Source organism: Callorhinus ursinus, unplaced genomic scaffold (genome assembly GCF_003265705.2).
Source record: "Callorhinus ursinus isolate GAN/ISIS: 27379988/994484 unplaced genomic scaffold, GSC_fseal_2.0 scaffold47, whole genome shotgun sequence".
NCBI classification, from domain to species: domain Eukaryota; kingdom Metazoa; phylum Chordata; class Mammalia; order Carnivora; family Otariidae; genus Callorhinus; species Callorhinus ursinus.
In genome coordinates this window covers 4,410,069-4,430,989 of record NW_027397109.1, presented here as the reverse complement: position 1 = coordinate 4,430,989, position 20,921 = coordinate 4,410,069, and the positions used below count along the sequence as shown (strand labels likewise).

Genomic DNA, 20,921 nt, shown 5'->3' with positions numbered 1-20,921 from the left:
GAGAGGCAGAGGGAGAATCAGACTCCCCGCTAAGCAGGGAGCCCGATGCAGGGCTCGATCCCAGCACCCTGGGATCGTGACCCGAACCGAAGGCAGACGCTTAACCGACTGAGCCACCCAGGCGCCCCAGGAGGAGGTTTCTTTTGGCATTGAGAGGAGAAGCATTGTTGCAAATGTGATTTTCTTTTGTGAACATTTAAGACACTGGGGTTCCCACTTGAACTTTCTTTTGCCATGGGTAACTGATTTGGTTTACCAGCTTGCAGTTTTCCAGGCAGAAGCTTCTCTGGGAGTTGTTTTAAGCTCCACCTGGGATTTCTGGGCAGTGGTTCTCTGGAGTTTTCCATTAGCCAGTTCTCAGGATGTCAGGAAACTTAACAGTCGATTCTTCTTGTCTTCTTTTTGAGAAAATTGTGCTTTGCTATATATACATACATTATACACACACACACATAGGTATGCATCTAGCTCACATATAATTGTACAAGGATTATTTTAGTTTTATTTCACGGCTTCTAAGCGTTTTCACATAAGGCTGCTTTACCATGCTAGCTGACTTACTTAGAGAACTCCAGACTAATAAACTAGGATAAAATATAGCAGCCCTCCCTGAGCCGGAGAAGCCTTGATGTTCCTTACCACTTTGCTCCCATTGATAGAGGTCTTTGCTTGGGGTGATAGGTGGGGAGGAGTATGTGCGTGTGGATAAAAGGGAGGACAGACTGAAGATGATTTTACAGGGTGAGAGGATCTGGTGTACACCAAGCAACACATCTTGAACTGAACCAGTCTTTCTCTGTCCCTCCAAAAACAAAAGCCGGCCACATTTCCCACATTCTCCAGATGTATCTTGCATCTGCCAGCTTTCCCCCACCTGCATCACCACCTCCTTGATCTGGACCACCATCATGGCTCACAGAGATGGCTACCGTGGCTCTGCTCCACGGGTCACCGTCCATTCTGTTTTCCACTCAGCAGCCAGAGTGCTCCCTCTGAAATGTCTATCTGCTCATGTGACACCCTGCTTAGAATCCTTAAATAGCATCCCTTTCCTCTTTAGGAGTAGTCCGAACTCCTACTCGTGGGTTTTCTCTGCCGCTGGTCTCACCATCTTTCCTGTCTCCTGCACCCCTCCGGTCCAGTCGGTCACACATTCATTCTGAGTCTGCTCCTCTTGGCTCGTGCTCCCCATCAGCCCTGCCAACACCCATGCACCTGGCTAGCTTCTGCTGGCTTTTCAAGCTTGGGCCTGGCAGTCCCTTCTCCAGGAAAGCCCTCCTCACTGGTCCTTTGCTTGCCCCTCTTGGTACTCCCATTGCCTGCCCTCAGGGTGGGGAGACCCTGCCCGGGGGTGGGGGGTGGTGCTGGCTGTCTTGTGCTTGCCTGTCTGCAGGACCTAGCGTAGGGCCTGGCTCATAAGGCTGATATTTAACAAAGGGAGCCTTTCTCATCCCCTCACCTGTGGCTAAGTGCTTCCTGGAGGACAATGCTGACAGCCTTGAGTGGACTTGGGCATTCAGCTGACTTAGCTGTGGTCTTTCCCCACCCCTCCGCCCCCCGGTATCCGATGGAGTCACCTCCTCCCCTGACAGGACAAGAAAACCGTAAAATTTCTCTGGCCCCTCTATGTCCCTGATGCACTTAGGAGCTGAAGTGCACTTTCCTGTAGTTAGCGGCAGTTCACCTTTATGCATAACGATGCCTGTCAATTAGGAAAGACATCCCTTTTTTTCACATGGAACAGTGGTGTGTCACTTAGGGTAGCCCAGAAATAACTAAGATGTTTCTAAACTAGCCTGTGTTTTGAGTTAGAAGCTTGACCTCATTCAAACGTCCATGAACTTACTTCTGTTCTTTAGAAATTAGTTGGGATAAAATTGTGACTCAAGTGGCCCCCTTTCCATTTTTTGTTCCTCGAGAAGAGGCTGAGTTCTCCACCTTCTCTTCCAACGGAACACTTTATAATCATATGCTTTTAAAAATGGTTGCTCTTGAGTAAAGATTGTTAAGGAACTCCCTGGCAAGAATAAAAATAAATGTTTAAAAAAAAACTTAGAAAGAAGTTAGTGAATATAAGGACACTAGGGAGGGGGAGGGAGTAAGGCTGATGTGTGACTTATTTCCTATCCCCCAGAAATGAAGAGAATGAGCTTTTATATGCAGCGCCTCATTTTTATGTGACTGTGACCCCCAAATCAATCCTTTTAGTGGTAGACGTGGGACATGCCATTAGCTTTTCCAACAATTTAGATCGGCTTTGGTTTTTATTGTTGGTCATTCTAAGAATTCCAATGAGTAGAAGGATCTCGTGGGCAAAATAAATTTGCTTTTCCCCCTGTATATTTGTAGTTTATAGCAGCTTCCATTTTTCTTTTATTTTGAAAAGCAGAAATGCCTTTAATCACATTAGGTGTGCTCCTTCTTCACTGAAGCCAGGAAAGAGGTCCCCTTCCTTTCTCCCATAGCTCTGTAATTGGAAATTTGGTAACTGTACTAAATTTTAAGTTCTGGCGTTTGTATGGAGAAGCCATCCATCTGCTGGCAAGACATACTGCCCGGGGCTTTTCGAGAAATCCCTTAATAGTCCTAAACACTAATAATATTTATATACATTGAGATGAGACAAAATTTACAGCAGGCTTCTGGGGCTGACTCCAGGGCTCTCTAATCCTGAATTTCCCACATGTTCTCCTGCCTCCCAGAATCCTCGGGTTCTGCTCTGGCCAGGGGAACACCAGCTTCTGCCCCTGGAGCAGTCTCTTATTTACACAGTTTGTCCTCTAGCAAACAAGGCACCTCTCCTTTCTCCCCACCTCCCATCACACCCCATTCTTATTCCCCTCGAGTAGTCGATAGGTGTCGGGCAGTTTGGATCACGTACCATAAAGGAACCCCTTGATTTGTGATCCCTGTAAGAGGAATTGTTCTGCTTATAAATAACATGATTTTACCTAATTTAAGCTTTGCTGAAATTCTTTCTGAAGGAGCTCTCCTTGCCAAAACAAAACCCTTAATTCCCCAGCCTGCATGCTGCTTGTGGCAAGAACTGAGTGACCGTGCATTTCCACATAACACATGCCTTTGAGGGGTCTCGGGGGACCACTGCCCAGAGATGCTGTTTCCATCAGAATGGGGAATGGAATGCAAAATACATCTGCAGATACTTTGTCAGGTTTGGGGGATTTCTTTTTTCTTTCTCCTGGTGGAGATGCCCAACATTTCACATGGGTATAGCTGATTCCCAGCGAGTGCACAGGGATATTTTTTTCTATTCTTTTAAATGCTCTCGGGTTTTTAGTACTATTTAATATTAATGCCTGCCGCTTATGATTTTATATAGCATGTTATTTAAATTATAAGTGAGGGAAAGGGGGCTTGGCAAGCAGATATTGTCCCCCATTAGTCTCTGTTGATGATCGTGACATTCTTCATCAATTTTCCCTTCCTCCAATCACAAAGCATGGTGGTGGCTGATGGCCGGGGACTTCAGTGCTCCGAGTGGGGTGTGCGCTCAGCGCAGCTGGTTCCTGCTAACACTCGAGACTCTGAACACGGGGTTCTTCAGCCAGTTTCATGTTAACCACATGAACCCAGGGGTCTATTATATTACAGAAACCTCGTAGGGGCAACATAACAAGGCTGTGTCTCTTCTCTCCCCTCACCTGATCCCTCTTCTGTCAGCTCGGCCCCCTCTGGTCGTGGTACCCTCTGTGCTGCTGCCGATGACCTTTCCAATATGAAAATCTGACCGTGTTGCTCCTCCCCTGCTGAAAATCTTCAGTGTTGCCCATCACCCACCAGTTGGCGACTAGCCTCTGGCTATCTTCACGGGCACCCAGTTCTCCCACCACAGAGACTGGATTGCCTTTACACACATTTACGTGTGATTTCCTCTGTGTTATTCTTTATTCTTATCCCTCTCGTCTTTCATCTTTCAGCTCCAGCCTCAGCATCTCTTCCAAACCGTCCCTGATGCCCAGGGCATGCCATGAACCTCCACTCAAGCCTGTACTTATCTGGCATATTGCCCATTCCTTGAGGGCAGGGTCTAGCACACAGGTGTGGCATGTTGCTAAATAAACACTTGCGAAATGCATCGACAACGAAAGGGTAAATGGACTTATGTTCCCGTTACTACTTTAAAAACCTGAACTAAAAGATACACAATTTATTAGTTTCTTTAGATCTTGAGCCTTGAAGTTAACCTCCATAATGGGTATATTTGAAATTAAATAGTCATTGAATCTATTTGATAATATTAGATGTCTTCACGTATGAGATCTGATGGTAGAGAAAGCGCACGCACTCGTGTGTGTGTGTGTGTGTGTGTGTGTGTGTGTGTGTCTATGTATGTTTACTACAAATAACACTAGGCTTGTAAATTCAAATTAGCGTTACCCTCCTCAAGATGATCACCTTGGTGGACAATATATGTATCACCACATTTTTGCAACTCCTATCTATAACATACTTCTTTGGTGTGCTTAGAGATATTTACTCCTTGTTATATTTTGGGTAGCTTAATTTTTGGAAATAGCCAGAAGTCATTGAGGCAATTCCGGTAAACAAAAGTGATATAAACCAACAGGAATGGTTTTCTTCTTTGCTTATAAGTAGCTCTGAAGGTGTGTCTCAGGATTTTTCCAGTTGGGTCTAACGAATAGCAGGTGCATAAATAAGATAAAAGTTTATTTCTCTCTCATATAGCCAAGTCTAGAGGTAAGCAGTACAGGGTTAGCCTTTTGGGGGACCAAGATCCTTTTATCTTACTCCACCTTCTTAGTGGGCTACCTCATGTCCAAGATGACTGCTTGAGCTTGATGCATTGCTCCTGCATTCCAGCCGGCAAGGAGGAAGGGCATGTTCACTCTGTTTTAAGGAATCTTCCAGTAAGTACCAGCCAAAAAAGTTTTCTTATATCTCACTGGCTGGGACATATGTCACTTCTAGCTACAAGAGAGGCTAAGAGATATAATATCTAGCCCGGTGGCCAAATGCCCAATTAAAAATCAAGGTTCTATTACCAAAATAGATAAAAAGAATAAATAATGGAAGGCAACCTATGGTCTCTGCCGAAGGATAATTTCAAAGGTGAAACTTGCAAAATTATTTTAAGAAGCTTGACAGTATCATGAGAATTTATCTGTTTTCTTCAGAGGTGACAGTGTTCATTTGAATGTCCAAGTTCTGAAATTCACCTTTTTGCAGTAAAGTAGGAACTCTTGGATGCAGTTTGTGGGGTGTAAATTGGTAAAAACTTTCCAGAGGATAGTTTGATCTGGCGAGGTCAATCCTGGAAATTGATCCTCAGGAAATAATTAAGGATTCTCATGAAGATTGCAGTGTTCATTGTAATAATAAAATGTTAGGAGTAAAAATGTCTCATAGTAGGAGACAGGTTATAACTTACACTATACTGTGAGATGCAATGCAGCTGTTAAGTGATTTTGGAATTCGTAGTATATTATGCCAAAAATGGTTTCAGGATGGCTTGTTCCTTTTTTGTAGATATTTATATGTATATGCACATGCATAGAAAAGGACCTGGGGGGATCCACATGAAGGTATTGATAAAGGAGGTATTTGGGGCAGATGGACTAGACGTCCTATATATTATCATTTCTTATCTGTGATCTCTGATGTTTTTTTGATCACATTTTGTTTATAAGGAAAAACAATAATAGGATTTTCACTAAATAATGTATGTCAGAGTCAATAATATATTTAAATAATTTGTGTTGTTTCAGAAAAAGTAGGAAACATATAATGCAAACCAGATTTTGTGTTTTGTTGATTTATACTTTATTTGCTAGTGAGGCTAACAGCCCCACAGAGTGTGATCATTACTTCGTTGTTATGGAAATAAAATGCCAGCTCATCTACTTGGGACATGAATTGTGGAGCTCTGCTTTTTAGATACTTCTTTCACTTAAGTTTAGCAGAGTGGCTCAAAGGAGATGGTTTCTAATATGCTATGAGTCCTCTGGGCTCAGAGACACTGCCCACCACCCTTTGTTTTTTTGTTTTTTGTATTTGAGAATGACAATCAGATGCAGGGACTTGTTGGTTATATAATAGGTTAGGTTCTGTGAATAAGTTAATACCATCATTTTTTGGAGTAAGACCTTTGGTCTACAAGCAGACACAAGCTTTTTCTAAAGCCCTTTTGTAAACCCGAAAAGTATCATCTTTACTATATTCCAGTTTCATCATTTTTAAAATAAACGGCTTTTTGAATGATTTTAAAATACTTGTAATAACATATATGATAAGATAATTTTTAAAATAATCATGTCTGCACACTAAGGCTTTTCAGGGTATTTCAAGGAACACATTCAAAATGCAGAAGGAACAGCACATAATGCTTTTAAAAGGAATAATACACCGTATTGTTCCCATAGGGCTACTGCATTATCATGTTGGCCTCAGGCAAACCGCTAGTGTGGATATTGCTACCCCCATTTTATAGATGTGAAAAGAGAGGGTCAAGGTCAGAGAAGCTAATGAGTCATCGGGAGCACACAGGGAGTAAATAGGAGAGGCTGGACTGGAAACGCAGAGTATTTTCTCCCCGCCTTCATGAAACTGTGACTGTGGTCTGTAGTACTGCCCTTGCGAGCCTGCGGTGGGCTGCAGATTCCCGTGATGCTCCGTCTGGGGATTTCGTGGGGGGGCGGTTGTCTGTCCCTGGGGCGATCTGGTCTGGGGTGGCCGGTGACCCCGGACAAAGCAGGCCGGGCCCGGAGGAGCCCGTCCAACCCCCGCCCCCCCCCCCACCACCACCGCAGTCTCACCCGCTGTCCCCTCCGCCCCCACAGTGTGCCCGAGCGCGTGCGGGAAGCGGGCGTGCACCGAGAACAACGAGTGCTGTCACCCCGAGTGTCTGGGCAGCTGCAGTGCGCCCGACAACGACACGGCCTGCGTGGCGTGCAGGCATTACTACTACGCCGGCGTCTGCGTGCCCACCTGCCCGCCCAACACCTACCGCTTCGAGGGCTGGCGTTGCGTGGACCGCGACTTCTGCGCCAACATACCCAGCGCCGAGAGCAGCGACTCCGAGGGGTTTGTGATCCACGACGGCGAGTGCATGCAGGAGTGCCCCTCGGGGTTCATCCGGAACGGCAGTCAGAGGTCAGTCGTGCAGCACTACCACCCCGGCCCCCCAAGGAATGGCGACGTTGGCGCTGCCCTCATTCCGTCTGGACGGCCCGGGGAGGTTAAGGGCCATGGGTCCACTCCAGAGGGTTGGCATAACTGACATTTTATATGAGATTCTACAGAAGAACAACTGCCCCCCGCAAAAAAAAAAATCAGTTTGTTTTATGTTGTGTTTTGGAAGCGTACTGCCTGGCCATTTGGAATTAAGTGCCCGGCTTGCTGGCCTAGGTACCTGGAGGTCACAGTCTCCCCTCCCTGCACTTCCCAGGCTGCCTGTCAAGCAGGTGTGGGGTAGACCTGGGAGGACTGTACATTTAGGTTGTCCCATCCCTGGTGCCACTCGGCACCAGCTCTGTGAAGTCTTGGGGAGTGCAGGACAGAAGACAAGACGAGCCGCGGACAGCGTCCTTGACACAGCCAGCAGACCCAAAAGTCTGTTAGCACACATCCATCCTGTGCCCTCGCTAGCTGACACGAAGCGTAACCAGGAGCTTAAAGTAACCTGTGTTTTCCATCAGCACCTGCTCCTCTCTCTCTCTTCCTCCATACCTCCTTCTCTCAGTTTCCTCTGTCTCTCATTTTCTTTCCTGAACACTGAGACTTCACTTGGGAAGCAAAGAGATTCTCTACAGCAAAAAGCATCCCTCTGGTGTATGCCGGCTAGGCTTCTGTAAATTTTTTGTTGGTTTATGTTTTTGAGAAAGCAATAGTGGCATTGCTATAAAATAAAGAACTATAGCCCTGGAAGCAAAAGACCAGAGGTTTGGGGTAGTTCGTCCCTCCTCTAGGTAGAGCAGAGAACTCTTAGGAAAGAACAGTTCAGTGGCAGTGGGCCAAATGCTTCCTTCATCTTCAAACCAAAGTTAAAACTCACATTCTTTCATAATATTAGATACAGAACAACTTTCCACCTGTTATAATGTCTTTACTATTATAATAATAAAAATTATCCCGAATACTTTTTAAAAGATAAGTATGCCAAGGACTCCCAGTGAACTGTAAAGTATACATATTCCACCCAGAATAAGTCTACCACATTTTACTCACAGTTTCTTGGTAGCCTTTGGACTTAGGAGGGCTTTCGCAGTACCCTGGGCCAAGCCTAGAACCCAGATGAGGCTCAGCCATGGTTTCTCCTGGGGGTGGGAGGAGAGATGGGACAGCTGGTGCATGAACCGGGGGTAGTACCATCTTTGTCCTGGGGATACATTGTCCTGTGATGTAGTGGACCAATGGGAGAGGAGTGCTATGCATTTCAGCGGTGTTGTTTCTCCCACTTCACTGCATTTTCAAAGAACTGAGCTGTTTTTTTCCCTACCGGTTCTCACAGTCTGTTCAAAGCTACAGATATACCTCTTCTATTTTAAAATAAAACACCGTCAAGAAAGAATAAATACCACTCTCAACCTTTAAGACCTATTTGGCCCTGAGTTTAAAATATTTATTAATACTGTTTATACCCTCTCTGTACCCGAACGGATTCAAGGAAGCTTAATCTATAAAGATGTAATCAGAGCACTTCCTTAGAAAAACATTTTTTTAAAGTGCTAGATGATTCCTAGACATTTTAGTAAAGGTGTTTGGTTCAGAAATTGCTATTTGAATAAAACGTCAGGGAAAGCTAAACATACACTTAACATTACGACCTAGAAGTCATACTCGTGGACACTCCTCCCAGAGAAATGAAAATATATGTCCACGTAACAACACATACACAGTTGTTCACAGCAGCTCCATTTGTAATAGCCAAAAAAACAACTCAGATGTTCTACAGTAGGTAAATGGTTAAACAGACTGTGGTACATCCATACTGTGGACTATTATTCAGCCATAAAAAAGAGCAGACTGTTGAAATACACAACAGCTGGCGATAGAGCTCAAGGACATTATGCTGTGTGGGGGAAAACAAAACAAAACAAAAAAGTCGACCTCAAAACGTCACATACTATGGAACTCCATTTATGTAACAGTCTCAAAATGACAAAATTGCAGTGATGGAATATAGATTAGTGATTGCCAGGACACAGTTAGGGATATGAGGATTGGGGGTGGCTCTACAGGAGATCTTCCTAAAGTACTTCTGTATCTTGACTGCATGAGGATCACATAAGAGATATAAGGTGACACAGAATTACGCATATATTGTACCAGTGTTAATTTCCTGGGTTTGATATTCCATTATAGTTATATAAGATGTCACCATTAGGGGAAGCTAGGGGAAGGGTACAGGGGAAAAGTACTCTTTGTAACTTTCTGTGAATCTGTATTTCAGGATAAAAAGTTTTTTAAAGGAGGGTGGAGGCATTAAATGGTGTGTAAATAAATTAGAATAAAAAACAAAACCAAAAAGTGCTGAAGAGAAGCTATTACCCATAGTGGAAATAAGAAGGTTGAGTATGATGTTACAGGAAAGAGAAATCTTCCCTTCTGTGGTTGGCCCAGTTCCTTGGGAAACCTTCCCTGTCATTCTCCCCACACGAAATAGGAAAATAGCAGGGAAATTCTGTCTACCTGTAAGTTTGTAAACAAAACAAATCCCTGCATCTTTGCCTTAGATAGGCAGTAAGGTTTCATTAAAAAAACAAACTTTCACGTAAGCTATCACTTACACTGTTTACTTGAATGTTTTTTACTTACCTTAATGAAGTTTAAAAGATCATTCAAGAACAATAATGTCAATACAGCTGGCTCCCCAATTCACCATCCTGTTTATAACACACACACATGACACAGGCGGTGTCATTTGTTTGGAAATCAACCCAACTTTGATCCTTGGTCTGTGGTCCAGCAGCCAGATTAGCGTTTTGTCCACGACTTCCTAAATTAATAATGGTATGTAAGCAGGAGAAGTGCCAGTCTCACTGATCCCTGATTCCTGGTGGTCCTGCAGCTCGTTTGGGATATAGCATTTGAAACAGGAGTTCATTACAAAGTCATGGAAGTTCCTTGCTTTCAGCACATATGCAACGAAAACAACATTTCAATCAATTTACAAGTTTCTGCAAAACACTGTCAAATAATTTCAGTTGTACGTTAGCGAGAAAATTATGGATCTGTGTTATTCCACATGCACTTTGGAATTCCTTGCTGGGTTTTGCTGGGATGCGGGCAGTGAGAGCAAGACTCCTGTTAGTGGCAGAGACCCCGCTGTCCCTTTGCTGTTCCTGTCCAGTCTCCCAGCTGCCCCCCCCCCCCCCCCCCAGTGTGTGGCAGGCAAGGGCCACAACACTAGAGAGCAGCCCCATTTTCCTCGGGAGCCACCACTGTGTCCTTTCTTCAAGGCTGTTTCTCCCACGTGGAACCAGCTGGCTCCCCAGCCGATAGCCTCTGAGATACACACATGCCTCAAGGATGCATCACATATTTTGTCTGGAAACAAGAGGCACGCTTTTCCTTTGTAGGCACTTTCTTCTTTTGGTTGCAATTCGAATGGCTGATCCTGGGTGGCTTCGGGATGAGATATGGTGTGCCCACTCGAGTGCTTCAAAACAATTGCTTTTGGTAATGTGTACTGCAAAAACAACTTAGAATAAAAGCGTGTCTTCGTGACTTTTTTTTTTCTTTCTTCTTTTTTTTTTTTTTTTTTTGCAAGGAGCCAGACTCCGTTCTTTTTGTTTTTGGTTGATTCTTTATCTTCAACAGCATGTACTGCATCCCTTGTGAAGGTCCTTGCCCCAAGGTCTGTGAGGAAGAAAAGAAAACAAAGACCATTGATTCTGTTACCTCTGCTCAAATGCTCCAAGGATGCACCATCTTCAAGGGCAATTTGCTCATTAATATCCGCCGAGGCAGTAAGTATTCCGTCCTCCTGGAAGAGAGGGCTAGATCTCTTGGTTTTCTTTTGTTGACGCTTTTCCTTCCCATCCATGACTCACAACTGAAGCCTGGGCCTAGAAAAACAACATGGGGCATAAGCTTCATGCCCAACACCTCTTTTTTGAGTTTCCCTCAAAGATTAAAGAAAAACACACACACACGCGCGCGCGCGCACACACACACACACACACACACACACACACCCCAGATTGAAAGGCAGTCTATTTTGCAGCCATTGGCTCGGTGTTTATTCACGCCCTGGGTCATCACTCATGTTTCTGTTAGTCCTGTCTTACGCAGGAGATGCACGTCCCAACACACACAAGCCCCAGAAGACGCTGGTGGATCAAAGGTGTGACTCAGCAGCCTCCAGCTGGAGCCAGGGCCACAGGGCTTCAAGTCCAAAGAGTTTTGGTTACTCGGGAGGTACCGAGGAGACTGTGCAAAGGGAACAGTTTAATGATACCCTTTCAATACTTTATTAAGTCCAAAGAGTGGTTAATCTCCAAATTTTCTTTGGAAAGCAAAAAAACCTAGTGTGTGTCATCACGTATTTAAAACTTCGATCCTCACCCCAGTAGGATCAGCATCATTTGTAGTAAATGGTGTTCCTGGTAATTGCGTGTGTGCAAAAGCATTACTCATGGACTTATTCTGTGATATTTTCACTTCTGAGCTTTAACTGACAATGGCTTCTAGCCTTAAATTCTCCACCACTGGGACCACTCGGTCAAGGTACCTATGATAGTTTCATAACCTAGAATAAAAGTAGTAAGAAGACCTTGAGGTTGAAAGGATTTTTTCCCCCTAAATCCTTTTGTGGAGAAATTTTTGCAGGTTGGCAGTGGGGGGGGGGCGGGGGCGATGACTAATTTATTTATTCTGTGGATTTACTTTTCCTTAATACTGTTTGTTTGGTGAGTGATCCATGCTCTTATGGTTTAGAGATGGCAGAAACATGTTTGTGTTCAGTCCTTTTGGATCTTTAGGTACTCCTCATTTTCCAGAACCGCTTTCGCCCCTCCACCACAGAGATAACTTTGCTTTTCTTTCTTTTTTAAGATTTTATTTATTTCTTTGACAGAGAGGGAGAGTTAGCGAGAGCAGGAACACAAGCTGGGGTGTGGGAGAGGGAGAAGCAGGCTTCCCGCCGAGCGGGGAGCCCGATGCGGGGCTCGATCCCAGGACCCTGGGATCATGACCTGAGCCGAAGGCACCCAGGTGCCCCGATAACTTTGCTTTCATACAGCTAGAATTCTCTTACCCCCATGGTGCTTCTACAGTTTTATTCCTGGGGCACCTGGGTGGCTCAGCGGGTTAAGCGTCTGACTCTCGATCTCAGCTCAGGTCTTGATCTCAGGTTCATGAGTTTGAGCCTGGCATTCAGCTCCATGCTGGGCATGGAGCTTACTTAAAAAAAAAAAAAAAAAAAAAAGAATAAATAATGAAGTTTTATTCCTTTTGCTCTTACTAGATTTCTTAATTTTTGAAAAGATGCCCTCATCCCCTAGAACGTATCTTTTAAGTACCTAACCCTTCTTTTTCTTAAAATTTTCATATCCTGAAGATAAGCATTTAATCCATGAATTAAATCCATGGAGAAGTAGAATTTGAGAAGGAATCGGTACATATTCATGCGTGGTGATGAAATGTGCCTTCTTGTTTAAGACCAGTGGGAGAAACCAGCTGGATGTAGGGTGATAAGACATCTCATTGAAAAGGACATACTCAGCCTCGACTAACAGGCATCCATCCTGCCCGCATTTAAAGTTCAGGATCTTTTCCTTGAAATATCAACCACTGGCAACTTCTGGTGTTTATAACTTGAATTTCTCCTAGAAAACCATTAAACTCTATAGTAAGCATAGTCCCCAGCCCTCCAAGACAGCATCCTCATTCTTTTATTTTTATCAATTCAAAGCAAAATAGAACCTCTCATTAAATAAGCTTTCAACAAATCATATGCAATAAAATCCCAATAGTTGGACCATACCCAATTCATTATAGTATTTATTGTAATTTTGGCATAAGTTGAACCGAAGTTTATGTTCTTTTTTACTATGAAGAAAAGACAGGCTAAACAGGATGATTAGAAAGACAGTGTGTGTATATTACGTTGTGTTCACTTACATAGTAGTAGCAACTATTTTTCCAACTGTCCTCTCGTTACGAAAATCATACCTGTGCATTGTAGAAAACTTAGAAGCACGGAAACGAATTTTGAAAAATCACCAGCAGAGCAGATAACCTGGGGTGTTAACATTTTGGTGTGTTTTCTCCCAGTCTTCGTAAGACGTACTCTTTAAATATAGATCCCTGTATCTTAGGAACTGGAACTGCAGCAAAGGCAGTTCCTAATGAGACCGAGAAAATGGTGTTTATTTAGTCATGCCCTTGTACCGTGGATGCAGTGCTGTCCGTTGACAGAGCATATTAAAAGACATTCCCTAGATTTGTTAGCCTTAGCTAATTGGCAGTCTGGTATTTATGATTTTACATTCGGTTAATCAGCCTGGGAGCTACAGTACCCAGCCTTCTAGAAAGTCTCCTTCCCCAGCCCCTGAGGCGCCCTGCCCCAGGAGAGGTTGTTGAAAGTCAAGCCCAGGGTAGTACATTTTTGACAGGGATGGCAGGTCCTGCACCAAGACCCGCCATGGAATCGATCTCCAGACGTGTTTGCGAGAAGCCAAGTCATCCTCACATTACGCGGACACTCACTAACACAGCCCCCTCCTCACGCAGATAACATTGCCTCAGAACTGGAGAACTTCATGGGGCTCATCGAGGTGGTGACAGGCTACGTGAAGATCCGCCATTCCCATGCCTTGGTCTCCTTGTCCTTCCTAAAAAACCTTCGCCAGATCTTAGGAGAGGAGCAGCTAGAAGGGTAAGTGCTCCAGATTTCGTGGGCTGACATTCTCCTATTACAAAATAAGTAGCGTGCTTTTAAAACTTCATGTCACTGAGGCAAAGACTCTTTCTTGTTACAACAAAGAAAGGAGGAAGCAAAGGTAGGCCTGGCGCCACCTGCGTGATGGCCCACCCCCTCGGGCAGAGTCCCGTGTGGCCATGATTCTCCATCCTTGGGATAGTGCTGCTCTGGAAAACTGTGTTGTGACCTGTCAGTCAAGGGCTGCGTGTCCGACCGTGACCATGGAAACAGCAGACTGGGGTGCTGGTGGGGACCCTCTGTGCCAAGAGCAACAGGAATGGGTCTCAGGTGCTTAGCCCTTTGTGAAATCATCAGTGACATGACTCCTATCCCCAGGATTCTATATACTATGTAAAACCATCCCATCTTTTAAAATACGGGGGCACGTGGGTGGCTCAGTCGGTTGAGTGTCTAACTCTTGATTTCAGCTCAGGTCATGATCTCAGGGTCATAGGATTGAGCCCCACGTCAGGCTCCGTGCTCAATGCAGAGTCGGCTTGTCCCTCCCTCTGCTCCTCCCCACCGCCCCCCTTCTCTCTCAAATAAGTAAATAAATAAAATCTTAAAAAAAAAAAACAAGAAAAGAAGAAAAACAGTTGACCCTTGAACAACATGGTTTGAATTGTGTGGGTCCACTTGGACACAATTTTGTTTTGTTTTGTTTTTTTATTTGAGAGACAGAATGAGATAGAGCATGAGAGGGGGGAGGGTCAGAGGAAGAAGCAGACTCCCCGCTGAGCAGGGAGCCTGATGCGGGACTCGATCCCCGGACTCCAGGAGCATGACCTGAGCCGAAGGCAGTCGCTTAACCAACTGAGCCACCCAGGCACCCCACAGTTTTGTTTTGTTTGGTTTGGTTTGGTTTGGATAAATACAGTATAGGACTGTAAATGTATTTTCCTTATGATTTTTTAAATAATATTTTCTCCAGCTGACTTCATTGTAAGAATGCAGTATATCACACATATAACATACAAAATATGTGTTAATCAACTGTTTATGTTATCATAAGACTTCTGGTCGACAACAGTAGACTATTAGTAGTTAAGTTTGGAGGATGTCAACAATTCTGTGTGAATTGGTGACTGTTTGGAGTGTCCACGCCCAAACCCCAACATTATCGGGGTAAAGTGTATACTGGAACATAAGAGATTTAGAGAAGTATGGATAGTTCATTTTTTATAAAGGAATCCTAATTGACAAAATTGTTTCATTGATGAGCCAGTAGGATTTACACTACTGGTAGAATTTTTGCCTTCTGCAGAGATAGGCTTTGTGATAGGGGTTTTAAACTCGCCAGAGGCTTTTCACCACAGGATAGATAAGAGCTGGTGCTTACTGCTATAGTTTCTCTCCAGCAGTTGGCCTGTGTGTACCTCTGCATATATACCTTTCTCTTCATACTCTCTTTAAATACAGCTTCGAAATAAAAGGAGACATCAATTAACGAGCAAATTCCTTCCAAAGAGAATGTGGGGAAATAATGTAGGAAAGAAAGAGGTGGCAAGGTCATGGGAAAGGTTGTCCTTGCTGATTTATCTGCCCCGACTGGATAAAGTTACCCCCATAAGGGTTTCTTTACAGCCTCCCTGCTTTTCTCAGACTAACTCTTGGTCAGTCTTAAATTCTTAAAATTCCATCATCTGATACAGCTAAAGAGAGAGGGCAGCTCCTCATTCCATCCTTGAAAAGCACACTGTCCTCCCCACTGAGAACACTGATTCTCTAGGAGAAGAAACTTCTTTCTCCTTGCAAATCCAACGAGGCTGCCACCGTGCCCAGCCCCAGAGTGTCATAAGTCACTTAACTTGGCAAGCTGAGGCTCTACCATTTTGAGGTGGTGGTTCTCATTTTTTGTATTAAATTTTAAAGTGAATTTTAGCACAGTTTTTTCTTTTTCTCTCCAGGTAGGTTTGTGTTTCTGGAATCCCTTGTGTTGGTAAGCACTTTTTTTTTTTTTTTTTTTTTTTTTTCTTTTTTTGGTAATCCCTTTTTTTTTTTTTTTTTTTTTTTTTGGCAGATTGGGATCTGCCACTTTTCCTGCTGCTTAATGATACACATTTTCTTTCTCCAGGTTGAACAAGTGATAGACATAGAGGGAAAAACTGGAAGGAGAATTTAATTTTTTAAAGATTTTTAAAATTCATTCATTCATTCATTCATTCGAGAGAAAGAGAGGGCAGGGGAGGAGCAGAGGAGGAGGGAGAGAAAAAGGGAGAGAATCTCCAGCAGACTCCACACTGAGCACAGATCCTGAATTGGGGCTCGATCTTGCAACCCTGAGATCATGACCTGAGCTGAAACCAAGAATCCAGTGCTTAGACTGAGCCACCCAGGCACCCCAAGAATTTAATTTTGGTTAAGAATTATTACACGCTGGGATTACCTCTTAGTCATGTGTTAACTGAAAGTATTATGCCCTTATATGGAACTGAGAACTTAAGACTGATTTTCATTTGCACGGATATTTAAAGCGCATTTCTCATTATCCGAAACTTGTGTAAAACCTGATGTCCCAGTGGGGGCTCTTTAAGGATGCCTGCCATTGCTCAGGTGTTTGGGACTCCTCCAAGCTCAAGTACGCTTCAGGCCTCTGCTCTGCCCTTAACATTTTAAATGAAAAGGAAGGGCAAATGGCCCTTAGGTTTTCACACCCTGCTGCTGATCAGTGGCCCTTGTAGCTCTGAGGATGCTGGCCTTCCAGCCTTTCCTTCCTACATGCTGCTTCTTGGAGGCTCTGTCTTTAGCTGGGGTGCTTGAGAATCTTGCCTGTCTTGGTGGGAGTTGGGTTCTCTCACCAGCCTTTCTCACCCAGGATCAAAAAAGGTATAGGCCATCCTCACTTGTGATGAATGCCCCCACAGCTCTTTGTATTAGGGGTGACAAGTAGCAACAGTTCAGTTCTTTATTGTGCATTCTCCGACTTAGGAAATAGACTAAGTTCTAGCCCTTGACCAGTTCTCCTCACTCCTGCAAGGAGGGAAGAGTCAGAGGGAGGCAGAGAAGAAAGGAATATGATAAACATAAATGCTAACAGGGCGCCTGGGTGGCTCAGTCGTTAAGTGACTGCCTTCGGCTCAGGTCATGATCCTGGAGTCCCGGGATCGAGTCCCACATCGGGCTCCCTGCTCGGCGGGGAGTCTGCTTCTCCCTCTGACCCTTCCCCCTCTCATGTGCTCTCTCTCATTCTCTCCCTCTTTCAAATAAATAAATAAAAATCTTTAATAAAAAAAAACCATAAATGCTAACAATAGTGCAAAGCAGAATTTGCAAGGAGCTATGAGGAGAAGAAAAGGAACATGCCATGGGCATGAAAAAGAGGCAGAGAATCTGATTAAGAAGATCCCACAGGCTTTCAAGAAGAGGTGGCATTTGAGATGGGCCTTGAAGGGTTTCCAGAAACACTCAGAAAGCAGAGGGTGAAGAAGGCAGTTCAGGATAGGGCAGTAAGAACAAAGGCAGCGAGTTGGGGCATCCTGGGACCTGTTTGGCAAATAATGCTGGAGAGGTAGGTGGTATTAGAATTACGTAAGGTGTTATGCACCCGGGTGTGGAGGTTATAATTTAGGTAGGCAATGGAATGTATTCAAGGCTTTTGAGCTGCAGGAGTTTCATTTTTTTTTTAAGATTTTATTTATTTATTCATGAGAGACAGAGAGAGGCAGAGAGAGAAGCAGACTCCCAAGGAGCAGGGAGCCTGATGCGGGACTCGATCCCAGGACCCTGGGATCATGACCTGAGCCAAAGGCAGATGCTTAACCATCTGAGCCACCCAGGCGCCCAGGAGTTTCATTTCTATGTGTCTTTGGTTTAAGCCAAGATAACTTTTATCCCAGTGGTTCCTAGACTTTGATGTTAGAACCATCTTGGGTGGGGCCAGGTAAAAAAAAAAAAAATCCCAGTAACCCAAGATGCACTCCCAATTCAGTCAGAATGTTTGGGGGTGGGATCCAGGCATCAATGATTTTTCTCAAAAATTCAAAGTAATTTCGGTGTGTAGCCAAGATTGGATACCACTGCTATGCCCTGTTATTTCTTCTTCTCATATGTGAATCCCTAAAGTGCTTTGCCTTTTTTCCTAAATATTTAAGTGTCACACTATTGCCTTTAAGTACTATTTTTCTTGAACTTCTGTAGCCAAGTGAGAACATAAATAAGTGCCTCCATTTGGTTCAATAGGATGGGAGTTTTATAGCATTTTGTTTTGATGGAGAACAGATGAATCCATAGTGCCGGGATCCTCTGTATCTGACCACCTTGGCTTTCCAAACTGGAACTGAGACCTCCCTCCAAGTCCCCTGAGCAGCCCAGACCACTGAGTCACATCCAGAACACGAAATTCAAGCATTATAGCTGGAGTAGAGCTCTAGTCTATCTCCAGAGTGAGCCAGTTTTGTCATCGGATTTCCAGAGCAGTGAAAGACGTAGGCAGAATCACACCCAAACAGACGGCAGGGCAGTTGGTGACTGGAGAACAAGGCCCGGACGGCATCAGGCAGTCATCAGCTTGTCCGTAAGAACTCAGACATCCCGGTTTCCTTGAGGATGTCACGCAGCCTGTGTACGTGATGTGCTTCTAGAGTAATAACCTTAGACATTAAGAAAAATCAAGGTTTTTCTGCTGTTTAAGAAGGAAGTGGATTTTGTAATACACATGTATAAGATTTCTATAAAATGACTGATCTTTAAACCCTTGAATAGAAAACAAAATATTTCTGTTATCTGGACAGTTCCTTGAGGTGGACAAACATTATTTTCTTATGGCATCAGACAAAGAGGGAAAATTTTGGATTCTTTGGTGCCACCAAGGATCGTTGCCCCAAAAGCCTAGAAGCAGATGGAGGTAGTAGGGTTCTAAGACTTGAAATTCTTGGGTACATTTAGGCATCGCTATACTCGTGACCCCACCACTTGACTTTGCAACACTTGGTGCTTCATTCTACGTTCCTGCAACTCAGATTAGGTTGCAACAGGGCTGGTGTTAATACTTCCCTGGGACTTTTAAAAATAAAGACTCAACCATGTGACTCAGCAATTCCAGGCTCTACCCAATATCTTCCCAAAAGAAATGAAAACATGCCCACACAAGACTTGAATGTGAATGTTCGTAACAGTATTATTCACTAGAGCCCCCTACCCCCCCCCAAAAAAAACCCCACTGGAAACAATCCAGATATCCATCAGCAGATGAATGGATAAATGAAATGTAGTACAATGGAATACCATTTGACGATAATATAACGACATGAGTGAACCTCAGAAACGTTAAGCTAAGTGAAAAAAAGCCAGACACAAAAGGCTGCACATTATATGATTCCATTAGTTTCTAGCAAAAGCAAAACCATAGAGATGGAAAGCCGATTGGCGAGGGCTGGGAATAGGAGCAGAGATTGACCACCATTGGCAGGGAGAGAACTTTGACATCATGGAAATGTTCAGAAACTGCATAATGGTGCTGGTGGAACAGCTGCATATATTTACTGAAGCTCATAGCGCTGTCTACTTAGGATGGGTACAGTTTTTGGTAGGTAAATTATACCTCAACTAAGCTATTTAGAAAACCCTTAAAGAAGAAACATTTTCTGAGATTCTGTTTGGTACCCAGTGCCACTTGAATATAAATCCCCGCCCTTGCTGAACCCCCAAGGTTGGTGTAAATACTGGATTTGGAGGAGATTGGATATGGTGTGAGCATCTGCGGAAAAAGCCAAATTCTGTGTCTGTTGCAGATTGCTAGGGTGCTGGAGGCAGTCCCTGTGTGCTGGGTTCTGATGCCCCCTAGAGACAGCCGGAAAGAGTCCATGCTTTCTCCTCTGAGAAGCAAAAGGGAATAATCAGTTGTATATTTGCAGATTTTTTCCCCCCAGTTTGTCAGTAAGGGCTGAAAGTGGGGGGGAGTATCCCTTCCTACCCCCATCATCTGGACTCCCAGGCCTCCACACCCATTGCCCCCACCCTGGGAGAAGCCAAATAAGTACTTTGCCAAGTGTTGTAGCTTTAGTAAGTGGTGGAGATGTTGCTCAGACCCTGATCTTTGGATTCTCAAATGCGATGCTCCAAACCCTAGCCCCAGGGTTGACTTCTGTGCACTGTGCAAATCCCCAGCACTTTCGCTTCCCTCTGCTTTCACATCCTTCCTGCCCTTCATCAGAGCAGGTGGGGAGGCGGGTGGTTCTTGATAATTCAGAGGTAAGATACCCCAAGCCTGGAGCCATCAGTTAAACACCTCTGTGTATAGTGTGCACTAGGCATTCAGAATACCAATACAGATAATGTACAGATATCCTCAGGGACATGACCGACTGCTTCTAACCCACCTCAGTTGGTCTACATTTTGTCAGATGGGGCCCACCCAAGTACAGAAACAAACATATTTTGCCACACTAAGAAGGCTGGGAGTCAGGATACCGATATCTGTAAAACCCAGGCATCTGTGTAAGCTACAGAAAAAATAAAAACTTAATTTTTTAAAATATTCTTTGAATGTAAAGGCAGTAAGTTTAGGAATAATTAGGAAATGACGTTTACTGAGTAATTGACTTATATAGTCATTTCCTTTAGGAAACAATGAAAAGGTGTGTGTGTGTGTGTGTGTGTGTGTGTGTGTAAAACATGCAGACAGGTCTCTGCCTTTTACCGTCTCTTAATTGTCACCTGATCATGGAAGGGGAATTTGGGGGGAGCCAGGCCCCAACCTGGGGTTGGAAAAGCAAGAGCAATATTGACAGGCAGCTCATGAATGGCTTGGTTATTATTCTGAAGAGGGTTTTATTTTTATTTTTCTGTCGCTCACAGAGGCTCCATAACGCCTGGGTTTTATTGATATTGGTATCCTGGCTCCAGGCCTTCTCAGTGTTGTAAAAAATGTTTGTGTTTACTGTAAAAGGATAATCTTCCTTTTCAAAGTGATTAATCACACACACAGAATTTCAGTGGGCCTGCCATTCATTTGTCAAATTCCTGATTTATAATTCATGCTTCCTCCCATGGGGAGAATCATGTTTTGTTCAGAAGG

The 20,921-nt window shown here is 44.0% G+C and overlaps 1 protein-coding gene across 2 annotated transcripts in view; it reads left to right on the top strand.

The window, feature by feature from the left end:
- The window catches only part of IGF1R (insulin like growth factor 1 receptor), a 291,314-nt gene that overhangs the window by 221,296 nt on the left and 49,097 nt on the right, over positions 1-20,921 (top strand). For both annotated transcript variants that reach the window (XM_025892942.2, XM_025892943.2), the window contains 3 exons: positions 6,819-7,131; positions 10,801-10,949; positions 13,717-13,861. In XM_025892942.2, coding sequence (XP_025748727.1) covers positions 6,819-7,131; positions 10,801-10,949; positions 13,717-13,861 — 607 coding nt within the window. The remainder of the gene's footprint in view (positions 1-6,818; positions 7,132-10,800; positions 10,950-13,716; positions 13,862-20,921) is intronic.